The 18,178-nt window shown below is 38.2% G+C and overlaps 1 protein-coding gene across 8 annotated transcripts in view; it reads left to right on the plus strand.

The window, feature by feature from the left end:
* The window catches only part of LOC120633608 (trithorax group protein osa-like), a 164,887-nt gene that overhangs the window by 142,692 nt on the left and 4,017 nt on the right, over positions 1-18,178 (plus strand). For 3 of the 8 annotated variants that reach the window (XM_039903841.1, XM_039903843.1, XM_039903849.1), the window contains 11 exons: positions 1,504-1,802; positions 2,513-2,687; positions 3,182-3,342; positions 6,002-6,043; positions 7,438-7,626; positions 9,708-9,924; positions 10,580-10,696; positions 13,038-13,112; positions 14,486-14,573; positions 15,414-15,654; positions 17,063-17,155. In XM_039903841.1, the coding sequence (XP_039759775.1) occupies positions 1,504-1,802; positions 2,513-2,687; positions 3,182-3,342; positions 6,002-6,043; positions 7,438-7,626; positions 9,708-9,924; positions 10,580-10,696; positions 13,038-13,112; positions 14,486-14,573; positions 15,414-15,654; positions 17,063-17,155 (1,697 nt within the window). The remainder of the gene's footprint in view (positions 1-1,503; positions 1,803-2,512; positions 2,688-3,181; positions 3,343-6,001; positions 6,044-7,437; positions 7,627-9,707; positions 9,925-10,579; positions 10,697-13,037; positions 13,113-14,485; positions 14,574-15,413; positions 15,655-17,062; positions 17,156-18,178) is intronic. The other 5 variants (XM_039903846.1, XM_039903847.1, XM_039903842.1 and 2 more) reach the window with 4 other exon arrangements.

Consider the following 18,178-nt stretch of genomic DNA (forward strand, 5'->3'; position numbering starts at 1 on the left):
AATAAACAATCGCTTAAAGTCCTCTATAAAAACAATAAATAAAGTATCATTCTCCGCCTATTGATATAACAGCAACTCATAGATATAACCAGCTTTCGAGGCACGGGGGTGGACACCGCCAAATTGCTATGTATTCCTAATTCCAGCTCCACAGGGCTTGGCTGAGGCCTACTAAGAGTTTTTCGACAGACAAAATAGCCTCTCTTAGACATCGCCCATATATGTAGAATATGCCTTTTAGAAAATCTCTATTTTTTAAGTGTGCTTACATTAAAGCTCCAATATCCAAGGCATATCTCTAGTTTTTAGTAGATTCTTCTAAATTAGTTTTAAGATGGTCATATCTAATAAAACATTGTCTAGTTTTATCAACACTTTCTATTAATATCAAATTTTAAGCGATTTTGGTAAGCTCATTAGAATAAAGAAGTTTCGAGTACGTGCAATCCCCTACCCTAAAATCACAGACTATCGCACTTTTAAAATATTCGTGACACTCGAAAACGCAATTCGACGCCAATATCCGTACTAAGGTGTGCCGATGCGTTTCTCCTCCCGATTGATGTACGCCCGCCTAAGCCCTCGTTAACTGTATTATTCAAATTGTGTGTGCGAAGTGCGCCGAGCTGTGTGAGCCACGGATCGATCACACACGGAAACATTCGTCGCTTGCACTCTCGGATACAATTTAATTCAAGTTCTCCCGTCCCGTCCCATCCCACAGCATGGTTTGTTTGCATCCCGCCGAAAAGCGAACGCACCCCGTGTACTAACCTTGATACTTGTTAGAAGGCGTTTTACGACCTAATAAAAGTATCCTTCAATTGTTTGTTATCTGTTAACCCATTCAGTTTAATGCAGGGCGATTATCGTAAACGTTGGATCTTATCATTGTTATTATGTTTCGGAAACGATTACTAATTTATTAATGGGTTCCCCGTAATAATATTTTTGAAGATAATTTGGAAACGAGATAGTACAGTTTTTAATTGACCTTTGTTGTACCTGCGGCTTAAGGTGCTTTTCTTTTAAGTAAATCTGTCAAAACTTACAAAATTAAAAAAAAAATTATCATGAATACAATTAGGTCAAAGAATTGCTTTATTAATACTTACAACAATCGTTCTACTTTATTGCGAGTCTTACAATGGAATATTAGATACTTAGTAGATAGGTGCATTGACCACACTCAAGAAGATGCAGCCAAGGTGTTGCACGTCATGATTATCATGTTGTACTAAAGTTATTAATACACATGATACGAACGAAGTAGTCCAGAACGATTTGGAAATTTCATATTTTTCCAAGATCAAAAACCTATGATATAGTCCGTCATTTCAACTAGTTAGTTATCTCTGTGGCAAAAATCGAGTTGATTGTTTGCATAGCGGTGGCATTGATACAGTAATTCTTTTCAACGTTAAAAATTAACATGGCGATATCCGTCACAAAAAGCTCTTACTACTAGGATGTAATTTAATGGTAACATGTCGCTTGTTCCAGGTACCCAGAACGTACCGATGCCACCGCGGCCGTCGTCGTCCCTGTCCGACGGCAGCGGGCCCACCGTGCCGGGCAGGCCGGGCACGGGTGCCACGGGCGGCGCCGGGCCTCCGCCCTCGGGCGCGCCTCCACCCGGCGCCATGTTGCCGCAGCCCTACCCTCATCACAGCCCGTACAAGCCGGCGCCTTACCCGCCGCAGTCCTACGCGTATCCGCCGCGCAACCACCATCCCTACCCCTACGGCGGCTACAGGCCGACGCCGCCGCCGCACCCCTCGCAGCACTACCCACCAATAAAGGTATGTTACCTTAGTGGACCTAGTATATTCTGTGATGAGTCTCTTTGGAAAGACTATATAATGTAACACTACCGCACTGGTATCTTCTGCTAGTACTATTTTTGTTTTTATTTTGATTCTATTTTTTTCTCGACCTTATCTGTAATTTTTTATTTTTAAGCATGCTCAGGTAACCTCTAAGTGGGATTACGTTACAACATATTTTATTATTGTTTAGCTTGTATGTAATTGTTTTTGTTGTAACCTGTTGGTGTCCTCATTAAATAAATAAATAAAATAAAATGAATAAGCAATGTTTTCTTGCTGCCATACTAATGTTATCTACTGCGAAAAGATTGAGAAACCAAAGAACTCCCTTTCGCTTCATAAAAAGGTAGCTTTATTTCAAATTCAAAAACCTTTGCTAGCAGATTATGTTCATCCAAATTAGTTCATCCATTTTAATATGATTTCGATTATTACCATTTCGAAAAGCGCCATTTCTTCACGTCTCGTCATGCCACTCTTCGTTTCTATACATTATTTATCCCTGTGTCTGTTGTCTAAAACTAAAAAGTATAATATTTATGTGATTTTCTATTTCCTCAGGATACAATCTATATTCTTTCCAATTTCCATCGTAATTGGTATAGTTTGAAACGTTAACGTTGATTTATAGAATTAAACAGTTTTCTTTCATAAAGTTATACATAGTGAATTTGGTGTTGCAGCAAGCTGGCCGGCACATGGGTCCGCCCGGCGAGGCGATGCCGCCGCCCACAGCGCCGGGCGAGGCGCACGACAACGGGCCCGCGGCGCCCGCCACTGCGCTGGTCACCACCGGACCCGACGGCACACCGTTGGACGAAGGCAGCCAGCAGAGCACGCTTAGTAACGCATCGGCTGGTGAGACTCACAGTCTTAAGACTACAACTATTATCATTCTCATTATCAGTGGCGAGGTTCCAATAGATTTCTTCCTAACCGTCAACAGTAGTGAGACGTTTCTTCTCAACCATAGCATTACCCATAGCGAACTCTCACTTCTTCTCAACCATAGCATTATCAGTAACGACACTCTTATCTATTCTCTTCCATACCATAATCTGAGCGAGATTTCCAATAAAGCTCAATCTCATCAGTAGCGAAAGTGCTATTTCTTCTCCTTCATATGATGGTACTTAAGTGGCAAGACATCCATCGTTCTCTTCTATATGGACGTACTTATTCATCTACCATCTCAGTAGTGACACTATACTAAGATAATATTGTCCGATTACCTTTGTTGACGTCATTTATCATACGAGCAAAATGTTTTTTTCTTCTCAAGGCGTATTGCCTTATTTATTGTGCGGAAACTTTCTTATACTTGCAGCTCAATGTGTATGTTGTGATTTCAGCTTCGGGCGAGGAGCCTTGCGGCACGCCGAAGAGTTCGCGCAAGGACTACGGGCCGGGCAGCGCGGCGCCATCGCCGTCACCCGGCGGCGCCTCACATTCGTCCGCGCATGATGACTATGACGCCACGCCCTCACCATGGCCGCGCCCGCCCTCTAGTCCCGTGAGTCGCAAGGAACCGTACAACCATCTATCCTTTACATACATTTAACCGTTGAACAAATCATCCTTTAATAACCCTTTACACGAATCATACTTTGAGGCAAGGCCATACTGTGGTGTGCAATCTGCGTCCCTTGTGGCGATCAAATCTACATCCTCCGCGCGACCAATCACAAAACACCTCTGTTAAAGCAAGAGTAGTGATTGGTCACACAATTTGAACGACGCTAAAACGCAGGCTAGACGCCTTGTTGTGACCGTCGCTTTAATGAACCCTTGAACTAACCATCCCTGAATAAACCATTAAAACATACATTGCTTAGTCAGATTGAACCAATGGAACACTGATTAACACATCTGAAACTGAGTTTGAACCTCTGACCGAATTAGTCCTAATCATATTGAACTTTTAAACCACTCATCCTATGAACGTGTGGTTGAAACGTTAAAAGGACTCTTTATAACAGTCTAGTGCCTTGAGTCAAACAACTTACACTTGAGTAACAGAGTCCAAAGCTGTGAGTTTGATTCCCGCAACTGGAAAATGTTTCTGTGATGAACATGAATGTTTTTCAGTGTTTATCTGTATTTTATAAGTATTTATGCATATTATTCATAAAATTATTCATCAGTCATCTTATTACCCATAACAAGCTAAGCTACGCTTACTTTGGGACTAGATAGCGATGTGTGTATTGTCGTAGTATATTCATTTAATATACTACACACCGAAGCCATCGTTCTTTATCGCATCGATGTAACGCCGGTGCAAACAGCTTATTGGTATTTAGCCTCCTTGAACTTCGATCAATAATGAACTATGAATAGATATGAAGTCCCATACAAAATCAAAGAATTTAAAGGTTTAACTTTTCACAACGGAACTGTTGGATAAAGAAGCACTTCTTTTAGATTTGTCATTTGAGTTATGTGCGATTTATTGACAACAGAATTAGCACCAGTATATAGTATATAGTATTACTTAAAATAATATATTCCTTAAATTTTATTGCTCTTTCGTACCTTAAAAACGAGTAAATTGGCTTTTTTCACTAGTGAGTTAATTGACAAAAATAGGCCGAAATCCCAAAGTGAAAACTTTTTTTGACAGCAAGCGGATTTAGTTTAATATTGTTCAAAGTCCTTGTATAGAATTGCTCATTAACTCACTGGTACCATACCTCCTCTGAATGAATACAGAATTTTGATGCTATCTATTTAGTATTTGATAGATGTTTTCATGTAAATATACAAATAATAAAAAGTATCATATCTTAACTGTGTATAATCTAGGACTATGTAATATTACTGGTTATTTATGGTTTATGTCAATAATGTAACATTATGGAATCTTATCATTGGTCTATTGCAAAAATCACTGTCTTTGCACCAAACAACAAGTATTTGAATGTGTATTTCTTTAGATTTTCACTTCTATCAAATGATGTACACAATGTTTTGTCAATAATATATCCCACCACCACGGAGGTACCAAAATGACGATGTTTTTGCTCTGCAATAGTAGAAATACGTTCAGTGGCGTAACTGCCCTTGGGCTAGGCGCGATAATACCTCGGGACCCTTAAACTCAAGGGACACTTTAACCTCCACAAATGACGGTCGAAAAAGTTTATTTCATATTCAAGTTTGATAAAGAATTTTGAACTTTTAACGTTTTACCCCTTGACCAACAAACTTTGAACTGCTCAAACTGGAGTCACAAAAAATAAAAGTAGTTCGTTTAAGTATTCCATAATTATAATCATCGACTGTTTAGTCCGACTGGCCTTAGGCCTTAACATGCTCTCTGGGACACGGGGTCGACGCCCACTATCTTTTTCCTAGCTCCAAACTGATACTGTGAAATTTTACAGTATAACCTGATATACCTATAAATTTTTTTTAAGTATTTACTATTTTGTTACGCCACTGATCTCGTTGTTCAAGAGTTGTGGTCATTTACCTGACAATAAAACCAACTGTCGATCAGTACACCTATTATTGCACGTTATCAAGTTAGCAAACGTGACACCAGAGCAATTTGTCAATTTATTTTGGAGTTCTAGACTACTGACTGAATAACAAAAATAACACTAACTGAAGGCAGTCATAGAGATATCTATTTCGAGCTTTGAACCACCATGCTGCTCCGATGCGGGTTGGCGGGCTTAAACGAATATTATCAAACGTTAGTATTTCATACCTGTATCCGACTACGGCTCATGATTCTCTCCGAGATGTATGTGGTGGTAAACAACGGCAATTTTCTTAGTACTGAATATTTCTTACGCACTAACACCCCAAATTAGTAATCAAGCTTATCCAATATCTTCAGAGGACGGATGGAATTAAGTACATTTTCCTTTTTGTGCTCTTTATTTTAGATAAGGATACGAGATTTAATTTGATTGAAATCATGATTATTTTGAATTTTTAATTATTGATTAATTATTTATTTATTTTGGTTGTAAATTGACGATTATCTGCAACCTGGTGTCGCTTGTTAACTAGAAAACTTGCAAAAGATAACAACATTTGTATAAATTTGGTACGTTCGAATGTTTTATTTTTGGTTTACTTTTATAATACCTATCTGTACCCCGTAACGCTAACAAATTTGTGTAGGAAGGGGAAGCATTGCATTATTTCATGTATTTCAGGTGTTTAACAGTCACATACCGCCGGAGTCCTACAGATCAAAGGTTTATATGCAAATTAAAGCTCCCTAAGCATGATGTAGTGCTCGAAATTAAACCTAACGCGTTCAAATGCATGGCGATCTCTTCATTTTTATGCTCTCCTGCTTTACCTGTGTCGATTAGTAAAAACTATGGCTTTTAAACTTTAAATTTTGTACCGTGTGTATCGAAATTACTTATCTTATGCTAAACCAGCTCTAATAGTGCTATTTATGTAAAATTTACCTCTGCCCGCTACTGTTATTTCTTCGGAAATTAAAAAAAAATACTTTCATAACCTATGTCAAATAATCTGAGTATAAGTTACCTGCATTCCAAAGAGGTTGCATATACTAGTAAGGAACTATGGACCTTGGCTTAGCTTCTGTGCATTTTCATTTCTTTTCACCAAAATTGCTACTTTATTAAAAAAAAAAATTTATTTTGATTTGACGATATATTTGGCTTATTCCTTACCGCACCAAAATATTCTCTGAATTAAAATTTACTATTGGTAAGGTACTAGGACGCAGGTGAAGCAGCGGTAGTTTATACATTTTATACATGTTTTTTAATCCTTCTACTTTAATTTACTGTGCGTAGATCCCCATAAACTCTGTAGAGAAAGTATTTTTGTTTGCAAAATTAATAAAAATTGCTTGAGCTTCAAATTTTTAATACAATTTTATTGGTAACATGGTGTTGGTTTAATCAAATATTATGTAAATAATATATATATATGTATATATTTATTTTATTTAACTGGCTTATAATAATTTAGTTTCTATGTTATGATAGAATGTTACAAATAGTAAAGTAATTTATGCTATATGTGACCTAATTTTGAATGATATCCAGTAAATCGTATTGTTTTAGGGCATGTTATTAATATCAAATGTTTTTATTGTTTTTTTTTGTCTTTGTGCTATTATAATAGGGCACGCACAATATTTATAAAAAGTATAATTTAAATCTCTTTAAAATATAAAGTTATTGTAAGTGTCGTCTCGCATCCATAAAAGCCACGCTGTCTTTTGGTTATTTAATACACTACAATCGACAAGAAAGCTGCCAACATATATGTTTTCATTATATAAAAGGCGATGGTAATAACGACATTCGCTAAATTTAAACTAAAGCTACGAGGGTACCAAACGCGCCCTCGTCTAAGAAGAGCCCACAACAAACTTAGCTTTTAATTAATCTTTATTAAAATAGTATGATTTTTCTAAAATACGTTTTAAAAAAACTTTGAACTTATCTCAAAGATTACTAGGTTTATAGGAAATATGCGTTAGGAATGGTAGAGATATTTCAAAGACTACTAGGGCGACATAGGCGATAGGAATGGTGTACGGCCAGCATCGTGTGGTCGCACGTGTAAGACAGTGTGTGTATGATGTGTGTTGTTGCGCCAGAAGTCGGACTCGTTGGGCAAGCTGTACGAGATGGACGACGCGCCGGAGCGACGCAGCTGGGTGGAGAGGCTACTGGCCTTCATGGAGGACCGGCGCACGCCCATCGCCGCCTGCCCGACCATCTCCAAACAGCCGTTGGACCTATACCGGCTCTACCTGCTGGTGCGCGACCGCGGTGGATTCGTCGAGGTGCGTTTGATGAAATTTAACTACCTCACTGGCGCAACGGTGAGCGCTGTGTGGTTTTAAGTCGGAGGAATCCGGTTCGATTCCCGGCAGGGACAATTTGGGCAATTTATAATTTCTGAATTTTCTCCGGTCTGGTCTGGTTGAAGGCTGTGGCCGTGGCTAGTTAGCATCCAACCGAGAAAGACGTGCCGCTAAGCGATTTAGTGTTCCGGTGCGATGTCGCGTAGAAAGAAACCCATAAACTATGGGTATGACTACTACACTCCCAGTGGCGTGCATAGAGGGTATGCACAGGGTATGCAGATGATATAAAATTAAGAAAATCTCCAGTAAGATTTATAAAGAACTTAAGGATAGGCATTGTAAGAGTTATAAAGAGCCCATCCTTAAGTTTTTATAACTCGTATTGAAGATTTTCTTCATGTTATATAATCTGCACACCCTGTGCATACCCTCTATGCACGGCACTCGGCCTAAATTTAAGTATTTATAACTCATACTCCAGATTTTCTTAATTTTATATCATCTGAATACAGGTTACAGGTTAGCCCGGTACCACCTTAGACTGCATCTTCACTAATCCAGGTGAGATTGCAGTCAAGGGCTAACTTGTAGTAGAATAAGAAAATAAAGTGTGAACACCACTTATTAATACAGGTCATTACTGAGTGACAAGTGAATAAGTTAACTACGCTTTATTTATCGTACATCTGGTGACAGAGCCATTTCCCAATATTGTAACTAGATGGCGCTTCTTCGAATAGGTATAATATTTATGTAGAAAATCGTACACTTGGTACTTTGTACAAAGCGCGTCACGTCAAAGAGCTATTATATGGATAGTCTCATTATGCACTGAACTGTTTGTCTGAACAGCAACATAACGTCGTAATGGCTGTTCGGTGTTTTTTCGCATTCAAATAAATAAGGGGCGTATTAATAAAAAAAGGCATTCGATCGGAATAGTTTAAAATATTTTTGTCCTTAACAAAACGAATGCAGTGTCATTTACATTATTTTTACCAAAGGTAGAAGAAAATGCAAAGACTACTAATTATTATTTCTATAAGAGCGGAAATTTAATGGGAAATTATTTCTATACGTTGTCCGAGCTAACGTTGGCAGTAAAAACCGCACCGCGCTCGCCATGCTAGGTAGCCTAATAGACTTCAACTCGGATTTATGTTAGTGCGGCCAATTAACTTTATATGAACAGCCATAAACCCCGCGGCGCTTTAACGATACCTAGGAATATTTATTATAATTTGTTCTCATAGAGCGCTTTGAATACACGTACAATGTTAGTAGGACTTAAACAGTCGAACCGCGATTTTCAGAATATTCGGACGTATTCAGTTTCGCGTTATAACGTAAATAGTAATAAATAAATATATAAATTATGAACAGGTTAGGAGATTTTAATATGTTAAAAATGCAATCAAAGCAAAAAGATACACTATAAATTTGGTTGGCCTATGTGTAGAGTATATAGTGAGTATTGATACATACAAAGTGAAGAAACTGGGCCGCCCCAAGAGGGTAACGAATTCGTGTAATTCAGAGGACACCTGTCGTAGGCCCTCGGCCTTACTTGCGTGCCGGTACTGCATTGGATTGGAGCCAACGCAAAAAGCTCGCCATGAGTGGAACGCTAGACGACTTCGGGGGATGCGGAGACGTCAACCTAAAGGTGCCGCTTGCGAGGGTCTGACTTCGGCTTCGGTCTTTGAGGGCTTTTGGACTAGTGTTCAGTCCGAACGCCCCCGTGACCATAGTAAGGACGCATGTCCAGAAATCAGGTCCCCCGTTTGCGCCGGCGATAGAATGAGTACAGAGATATTTTACATACGTTCTGTCATAAGCCCTGAGCTACAAATTTGAATAAGATCTTCTAATTGAATACTTTACAAAAATAGGAATAAGATCCGGTTTACTCTGATATTCAAGTATTTCGATACTCGAAAGCGACTCTACGATTGCGAGCGTTCAATTCTTATACAAAGTGTCGTGTAATAAGAAGTTGTCTCACTGTTTGCTCATTAAACATGGCCTTTGCTTGACTTGTTCTATTCTGTTCCAAGGTCACGAAAAACAAAACGTGGAAGGACATAGCTGGTTTACTCGGTATCGGTGCGTCGTCGTCGGCGGCGTACACGTTACGGAAGCACTACACGAAGAATCTTTTGGCCTACGAGTGCCACTTCGACCGGGGAGGGATCGACCCGCAGCCGATCATAAACCAGGTAGAAGCATCAACGAAGAAGAAGAGCGGGAAATCGAATAGTACGTCTAATGCAGGTGAGGATTATGTTTCTTAAACTAAGTATGATAAGATCGAACGAGTGAATTTGTTGGTACAATAAATTTATTACATTTATACAAACTACTCTTATAAGCTTTTGGGGCTAGATGAAGATGTCTGTATTGTCGTATATTTATTTATTTATTCATTTAAAAATATTTTTTATATTTATGAGTAAGTAAATGTTAATATCCAGTGCAATGCAAAGTAATTGATAGGTCCTACATTTTAAATGCATGTAGATTCTCACAGAATTGAATCTCTCTTAAATTGAGTCTCAAATGTTGGTCAAAAGTGAAGATATGACCTCAAGCCATTTCTAAAAACAAGATATATCAATTTAACACCAGTAAAGCATCCTTTTAGGAAGAGGGCAGACGGATTTTCAAGTTACTGCACCAAACATGGTAGTCTAAGACCGGAACAGAGAAAATTCAGAATTTATAAATTCCCAAATTCCCCAGTCGGAAATTGAACCTGGGACCTCCTACTTAAATTCACAGCGCTCAGCGTTGCGCCAGGGACGCCGTCAAATTTAACTCAAGCGGCATCTCTTTCTTCGTCTTTGCTGACTAGCAGCACTTACTAACTAGCAATGGCAGAGACCTCCCACCATACAAAACTAATAAATATTATTCTTATTTGTGTCAGGGTCATCAAATTCGCAAGAGCAGTTCGTTGCGGGCGGTGCGGTTCAGGGCGGTGCGCCCATGGACGGCTACCCCGCGCACTACGCGCCCTACCCCCCGCAGCCCAACCAGCCGCAAGGTACGCACACCACACCACCATCTTACCCCCACTCCATCGCGTATAACACTATGTCACTCACAAACAACCAGCCGCATAACACTATGTCTTTTGTAAACAGACATATAACACTATATATGTCACTTGCAAACAAACTGTCCCATGTATCACACGTGGGAGTTAGTTAACGTAAAATCTTGGGTCCGACTGTTTTAGTATATTAAGCGCTAATAAAATGCGCGCAAACAAACAGCCGTTTAACATTATGTGACTTGCGAACAAAACAGCCATCCTATGTACCGCACCTGGGAGATAATTACGGTGAAATGGCGGTTGCGACAATTTTGATATATTACGGTTTTGTTAGATTTGTATACGCACATTATATATATCATAATTTAAGGTATAATGAATCTTTAGTTACCATATTACATAAAGTTTAGGTCACTTGTATTTTTCGGCAAGGCGACATTCAAGTATTAAACGAGGCAAGAGCAAAGTCTGTCTGTCCATCGTTAAAAACCATGTATGGCGGTTTATTATGATTTTATTTGATAATACGCCTATATGCATTAGTTTTTGTCGCTACAGAAATATCTGTTGCATGATACATCACAAAAATCATTCGCGATACGACACTCTGTACCTTACATAATGAAACCAAATCGTAGGTTCACTCAATCACATAAAATACACAATCATCAATACAACAACAAAACATCAATACAATACTGTTTTCGTTAAAGTTGATGTACATTGTATATACTCTAGATTTAATTCTTATACGAAATAGTGCCAATAGATGGGATTACTAAACTTAAAGCACTAGGCTAGTGTTAAAGACCGCACGGACTGTTACTACCGCTGTAAATGAGCTAAATAGATCTAGTGTTAGAAAAACTGCTTCCGTAGTGTTGACGATACATCAACGCTCGGTGCTTGTTTTTCACATATATAACGCAGTCCGAACTAACTTGTATGAAATTATTATTCAAAATCATAAGCTGATTTAACGTCGAAATCGGAGCAAAATAGTGGTGCAGTACTTATGAAAATATAATACAAGATAATCCGTTTGCATATTGTACTCTCATATTTTAATTCCTATCGATAAAAATTCATGTCTATATTGTTTTATATATAGTATAGAACTTATACTAATCTACTTCTATATAGTAGTAGAACTTTTGGGACCGAGCTCGTCCGAAGTAGTATTACGTCCATGCTTATTTTTGCCGCCAAGAGCATTGCTGAGTTTCGGTCTGAATGGTTGCCGGTGTTATTACAGGCAGTGGCGAGCATAGATGGTATGCAAAGATAATGCAGATGATATAAGATGAAGAAAATCTCCAGTATGAGCTATAAATACTTGAGGTTAGGCTGTTTATAACTCTTACAATACCTATCCTTAAGTTTTTATAACTCAAGAGATTTTCTTCATTTTAAATCATCTGCATACCCTGTGCATACCCTCTATGCACGCCACTGATTACAGACACATGAGGCTTTACACTTACGCCTGAGGTTTATGGACCCATAAAGGCACTGTGGTAGGACGTGCTGCTTGCATGCCCTGCGAAGTCTTTCTCTTTTAATGGACGATGGTTTTATACTTAGCAATCAGCTGGGCGGGCTAAGCATTCTGCTTGGCCCGCCCAGCTGATCAATTACTACTTACTGTACGTCGGTATTTACGTGCTATGATCTTCTATTTTGCTCCGAACACGATGGCTAACAAATTATATCGCTTTATTTCGCTTGTCACTAACTCCCTGAATTAAAAAAAAAAGCACTTTAGAATCAACCATATAAACATCGCCATGAAAAAAAAACACCTTCAAAAATAATCTCCTTGTTTAATAAATAATTACTTAGCACCGATGGTAGATTTTCTAGAGATGGAACCTTATATTTAAAGTGTGCTTAATAATAATAATTGTTGTACACTTTATTACGTTTATTAAATAAAAATCATCTTGTAAGGTTTCCCTAGAAAGAACCTTTCTTCATGGTATTTAAAAATATAAAATATATTGTTTTCCGTTTCAAGCTTTACCTCTACTTATCTTAATGCGTTAGGAAATGATCTTGCGCCCCACTACTACTAGCTTTATTGTTGGGGGCATTTTTTTTTTCATGGCGATTAATTATTGAGAATGTTACATTTAAAGGAAATCTTCTGACATTTCTGTATCGAGATCTCCTCTTAAATATTATCTATCAAAATTTATAAAAAGGTTATATCCTGAATATAATTTTATGTCTTGTCTGTATTGATGTAAATATACCTGTCAAGTGATCAGTCAGTAGATTTCCACCGTGCACGTAACGGGTGGTCTAACCTATAACCGTGTGGTTGTAGGCGGCGGGCCAGGCGGCGACAACCTCGCCGCCTCCAACCCTTTCGACGAGCCGCCGGGGCCCAGGCGACCCCCAGGTACTCACCACGCTTGCGTCACTACACATAACCCTCAAAACATCTTCACTCACCATACTCGGCCAGCGGCGTGCTTATACGAGGCCCCACATTATATTTGTTTCTTGCCAAATAACTTTGAGTAATTAACGTAAAGCGCTATCTTAGTTGACCTGACGAGGGTGCAGATATAGTTTTTAGGAATTCAATGATACATGCGCAAATGTCTCGGAGAGACCACTACAGACCGGTCGAGTTCGTACAATCTTTGGTTGGCTATCTCGGGACTCGAGAAACTAAAATCAAAATTACTCTTCTCAAAGCCGCATTATTATATTATCCGGCCGTTAAAATAAAGTGCCCAGACACTTGTCAGTTGGTAATATCAAACAATAATAAACAGTCGACATAACCTTGTAACAGCGCATGATTATTAACTTTAAATATTAAGTAAAATTTAGCGCAAAATTTAATTTGATATAATGTTATAGAATTTAATGATACTATCATTAATTTTAATTAAAATATTTTCATTCCAAAGCTACTGGAAATTGGCAATATTACTTCCAAAGTTACATCGTGCATTTAATCACGGCTGACTCTAGTACGAACGCTTGGTCGTTGTAAACGGTCCAAAGTTTTATTAAACTTAACTTGTTTACAAATTGATTCTAGTTTTATTATTTTAGAATTGTATAGTCAAGCATTAAAAAATATAAAAACATTAATCTCAACAGAAAACATATTCTGTTTCTATAATTCTTATTAATTTAAGAATTCTCTTTAGTTGCGTTTGCCAAACTAGGCTTGAAAATAGATATTTAGTGTTGCCTCAGAAGGTTTTTGTTTTTTGTGAAAACTCGAAAGTTTAATATTTGTTTTCCAGTGTCAATAACATTTTGCGCTAACAAGTTGCTCGCACGGGAATGCATTTAAATTATTTTCAATCAGCAAAGTTACATCACACATCTCTTACACATTTAACATTTTAATTTTAATATTGTAGTTCGCCTTAAACACAGAAACGCATTTCTGTATTTAAGTTGATACTTTCGCTTTGTATATCTCATATGTATCATAATATATCAAAAGCATTGAATTGATTTCAAGCATTGAGTTGCTTAAATTTTAGTAGCGTAATTTAATTTTGATTTCTTAAAATAAAGAATCGCTTAATAGCGTATGCATTTGCTAATTTTGACGCTTCCTATTAAACAATTGTTACTTTTAGGGTTATCGGAGACGATGGATATTGAGAAGAAATCTTTTTTTTCTTTTCTGTAAATGTCTTCACATTATTTCCGCAAACCCTAAGTAAACGCATGAACTTGTACTTTGAGTTGATACAGCTCTAATGCTTTTTTGGTAACAGAAAATATTTTACCGTGTTACAGGCTACCAGCAAGGTTACGGGTATGAATACGGTCCCTCCTATCCCGCGAATAGGCCGGTTTATCCGCCTTATGGCCCCGAAGGAGATCGGTTAGTTTCAACTTTATACTCTGTTTTTCTGTTTTAACTGGTCATATTCATTTGACATCCATACTTGATATAGATAACAAGGGAATCTCTCAATATTCTGACTGATGACAAAAATGCTAGTTTCTCAATTATGAGGTAGAATGAAAAAAGTGTTTCATCTAAAAAAAATTGTATGAACCGTTTAAATCTCCCACCACTGGACTCAGCAATCTGATAGAAGAGAGAGATTTAGGGTATTTAATTATTTATTTATGAATATCCTTAATATACTAACAGCTAGCCAAAACGTATACTAAGTCAGTTACAGATGTACATTACAAAAATATTAGTTAATTTGTCTGAATATAATTTAGGAACTTAGCTAAAGTTATATTAAATATGTCGATTTGTTGGTGCTGAGCAATCATATTAACTCACTATACTACATGGATGCGGTTTGGCTGGCTTCAATTTTCTATCACCTGTCAGGGATAGTTACAGGGACAGACGGTTTAACCTGGCTCTGGTAGTGAGAATTTCTTGATAGAAAAACCCACTACTTAACAATTATTACCACGAAGCCGCCGACTTCCGATTAGGTACCTATTCTGACTATTACCTACCACAACACTTCAAGGATTACTGTAGGTAAAAGATAATCTGAAGAAAAAAAAAAGAACTTAATTTTGGTATGAACGTTACCTATGACAGTTTTGTTCAATACCCGCGATGGGAACATCAGCTGAACGCTGGCCGCGTTCGCACAAAGGTTTTCAATTAATTAGATGCAGTGTCGCTTCGGCCCTTTGTGTAGCGCGGATAAGAGAGCACCTTAAAAACCCTTATTTCGTGTTATTGCAGGGGCTACGCGTCGGGCGGCGAGTACCGGTACGGCGGCTACGGCGGGTACCGGGCGGGAGCGCCGCCCGCTCCCCCCGCTCCCCCTGGCGGAGCGCAGTCCCCTGCGGCGGCGCCCGCACCTCCTGCCTCGCCCGCGCAACCTTACCCCGACTACTACCGCGCGCCGCACCCGCACCACCCGCATCCGCACCCGCAACACCCACCTCCGCACCCGCCGCACTCGCCGCAACAGCCACACGAGGTGACTATCCGATATGAATTTGATTAGACGGCTGATTTTGCGTATTTTATTGCTCGGATTTTGATTTCATAATACAAGGATGGTGAACCTTTTGACATTTAGGCACAATTTCTAGAAAAAATATTTTTTATGTGGTGAAATATTAAGGCTCGTATCTTCTAAGAAGGGATGTTTAATCGTTTTTTTCTGTGAAGTTACGTGCCTATACTCATTAGCCTTAGCGTGTGATATATAGTTTGTTAAATAACAACAAACATGTACCGAATATTTTTTTATTAATACCAAACTTATAACTTTATATATTATTACGTCCATGTACAATTAGTTCGCCATTCCTTCTTTAAGATAAACATAATTGCAACTAGACTAAAATGTATTCTGTTATAATAACTGATGTATGTTACAGACCGTACATTTTAAATCTAAATTCGATATCGTCAAAGAAATTTGAATTACAGCACTGAAAAACACGTTGCTTGTATATCTTATTGTATGTCAAATTTGGCACCTCTTGAAAAAATAACTGTCAAGTTTGATATCACGTATTGTGTTACGAGTGTGTTACGATTCAAATAGCAAAGTATATGGCAAACGTGCACTACGGTTTCTCTACAAAATAAACGTTAAAAAAACATTTGGTCCCTGTTGAACCTTCTTTGTACCTGCCTGTAACAGTCTCGTCAAAATCTGTTTATCCTTTTTTAATACTATCCCGGAGAAATAAGACACAGGCAAAGCGTTTGAACTAAAGCCTGCTAGATAAATTTATTAAACATGGCAAAAGCCATATGTTCTGATTTTCTGTGAATTTCTTATTTTTTTTAATATATACATATTAAAAAAAACTGTAATGCGTGTTTGACCTATGCACTGACTCTGCGTCTGACATCTGTATTCACAAACTTTACTGTGAAGTTTAATAGTGTATTTAGAAACAGTGAAGGTTTTACAGATCTGATTATTCAGAGATGACGTATTTTTAATTAATCCGATTGGTGGGCTGTACGTTTTGTCTATATACACTAAAGGTCTTCATACTAAAGATTGTGAGGATAGATTATAGTATGTCAAAATAATGGTTTCATAGAAAATATATTAAAACAATGTCATTATTAATTTATGCAATTATTGTAGCTACATTTTAGTTCTTGCATGATTAGCATGTAAGGAGAATTTGTAATTGTTTGCCTATCGTGTATTTTGTATTGTTGTTATATTTTATAATTTGTCGCTCAAAGTTTTTTCTAAACCAGAACAAAGAGTTAAGAAATAACGGGAAATTAAAGCGACCAAGTGATGTAAACAGTAGTAGGTATAATGGTTAGCGCGCATGTCATGTTTGTCGACTGTCGGTTCCGCGACAAGTCGTCGCAGCAAGTCGTGTCTGACCGCGTGTCTTGGTGCGTAGATGTCCGGCGGGGCCGCGTGCGGCGCGGGCATTATGGGTTCGCAGCTCGCACGGCAGCTGGTCGCGCCGCTGCCGTCGCCCGTCCGCCCCTACGTACGGACGCCCCGTTTGTACCACGCACTCAACACCGCTTCCCATATTGGCGTTGCCCTTCGGTTCATCGCTCGCACCACCGAACCGCCCGACCGACCGACCCCGCTCGCTACACTACACCACTCATCATAATTGGGCACCCTCCCCGACCCCTCACACTTTTGTAACTCTAGTATTAGTGCGCGCATTCTGTCTATCCACTACCTGTAAAATAATCAGCCTTTGTTTCTATTTTTTTTATATCAATACGTTTGTTTTCTATGCAAAATTTTTGTCACGATCGGTTTTGTTTTAAGCCAGCTGTGGATACCGTTTGTTGGTGCATTTTGGGTTTAAAAGCATATTATGAACATCTCTGGATTCGGGCCGTTTATGTGCAAAATAACGTCAACATCGGTGCTGCACTGGTACAATTAATATCAGGCACAGTTAGTATTGTATTAATTAAATCATTTATTTTTTTATTAAATGATTCCGTTTCACCTGAATAATTCGGTAACACTAACCGTTCACCACATATATTTAACATTTATTCTATCAAATTCTTTTACCCTGAGAGTAATTCACATGAAACATGGGTTTTCTCAGTGAATTTGAAAAAAATAATTATTATTAACAGTAATTTTTTATATTTCTGGTTAATTTGATATGAGAAAACCTTTAAAACTTTTACTTAGTTTATGCGCGCTTAGTTTTATAGCGTTCCCAATATAGATTCCATTTTTATTTATATCTGATATTGTGCACTTTTAGAAAATCGGTTAACGAGTCACTTATTTTATTAAGTAGTTACATTATACTGTACATACCATGCGAAAGAGTTTACTCAATCACTTAGTAAAGTTAGCGTCATACAATAACCTGTGGTTGTACCACCGATCTACTTGTACATAACTGTCATAGAATCTCTCTGAAACCCCAATTATGATGTTGTGTTCTCGCGGTCTGTACTGTTCCGTACAGTTTATATTTTGCTGAGGAGTGAAGAACCTTGACTCTATGTTAACAAGTGAAACAACGCGT

The sequence above is a fragment of the Pararge aegeria genome, chromosome 22 (genome assembly GCF_905163445.1).
Source record: "Pararge aegeria chromosome 22, ilParAegt1.1, whole genome shotgun sequence".
In the NCBI taxonomy this organism is placed as follows: domain Eukaryota; kingdom Metazoa; phylum Arthropoda; class Insecta; order Lepidoptera; family Nymphalidae; genus Pararge; species Pararge aegeria.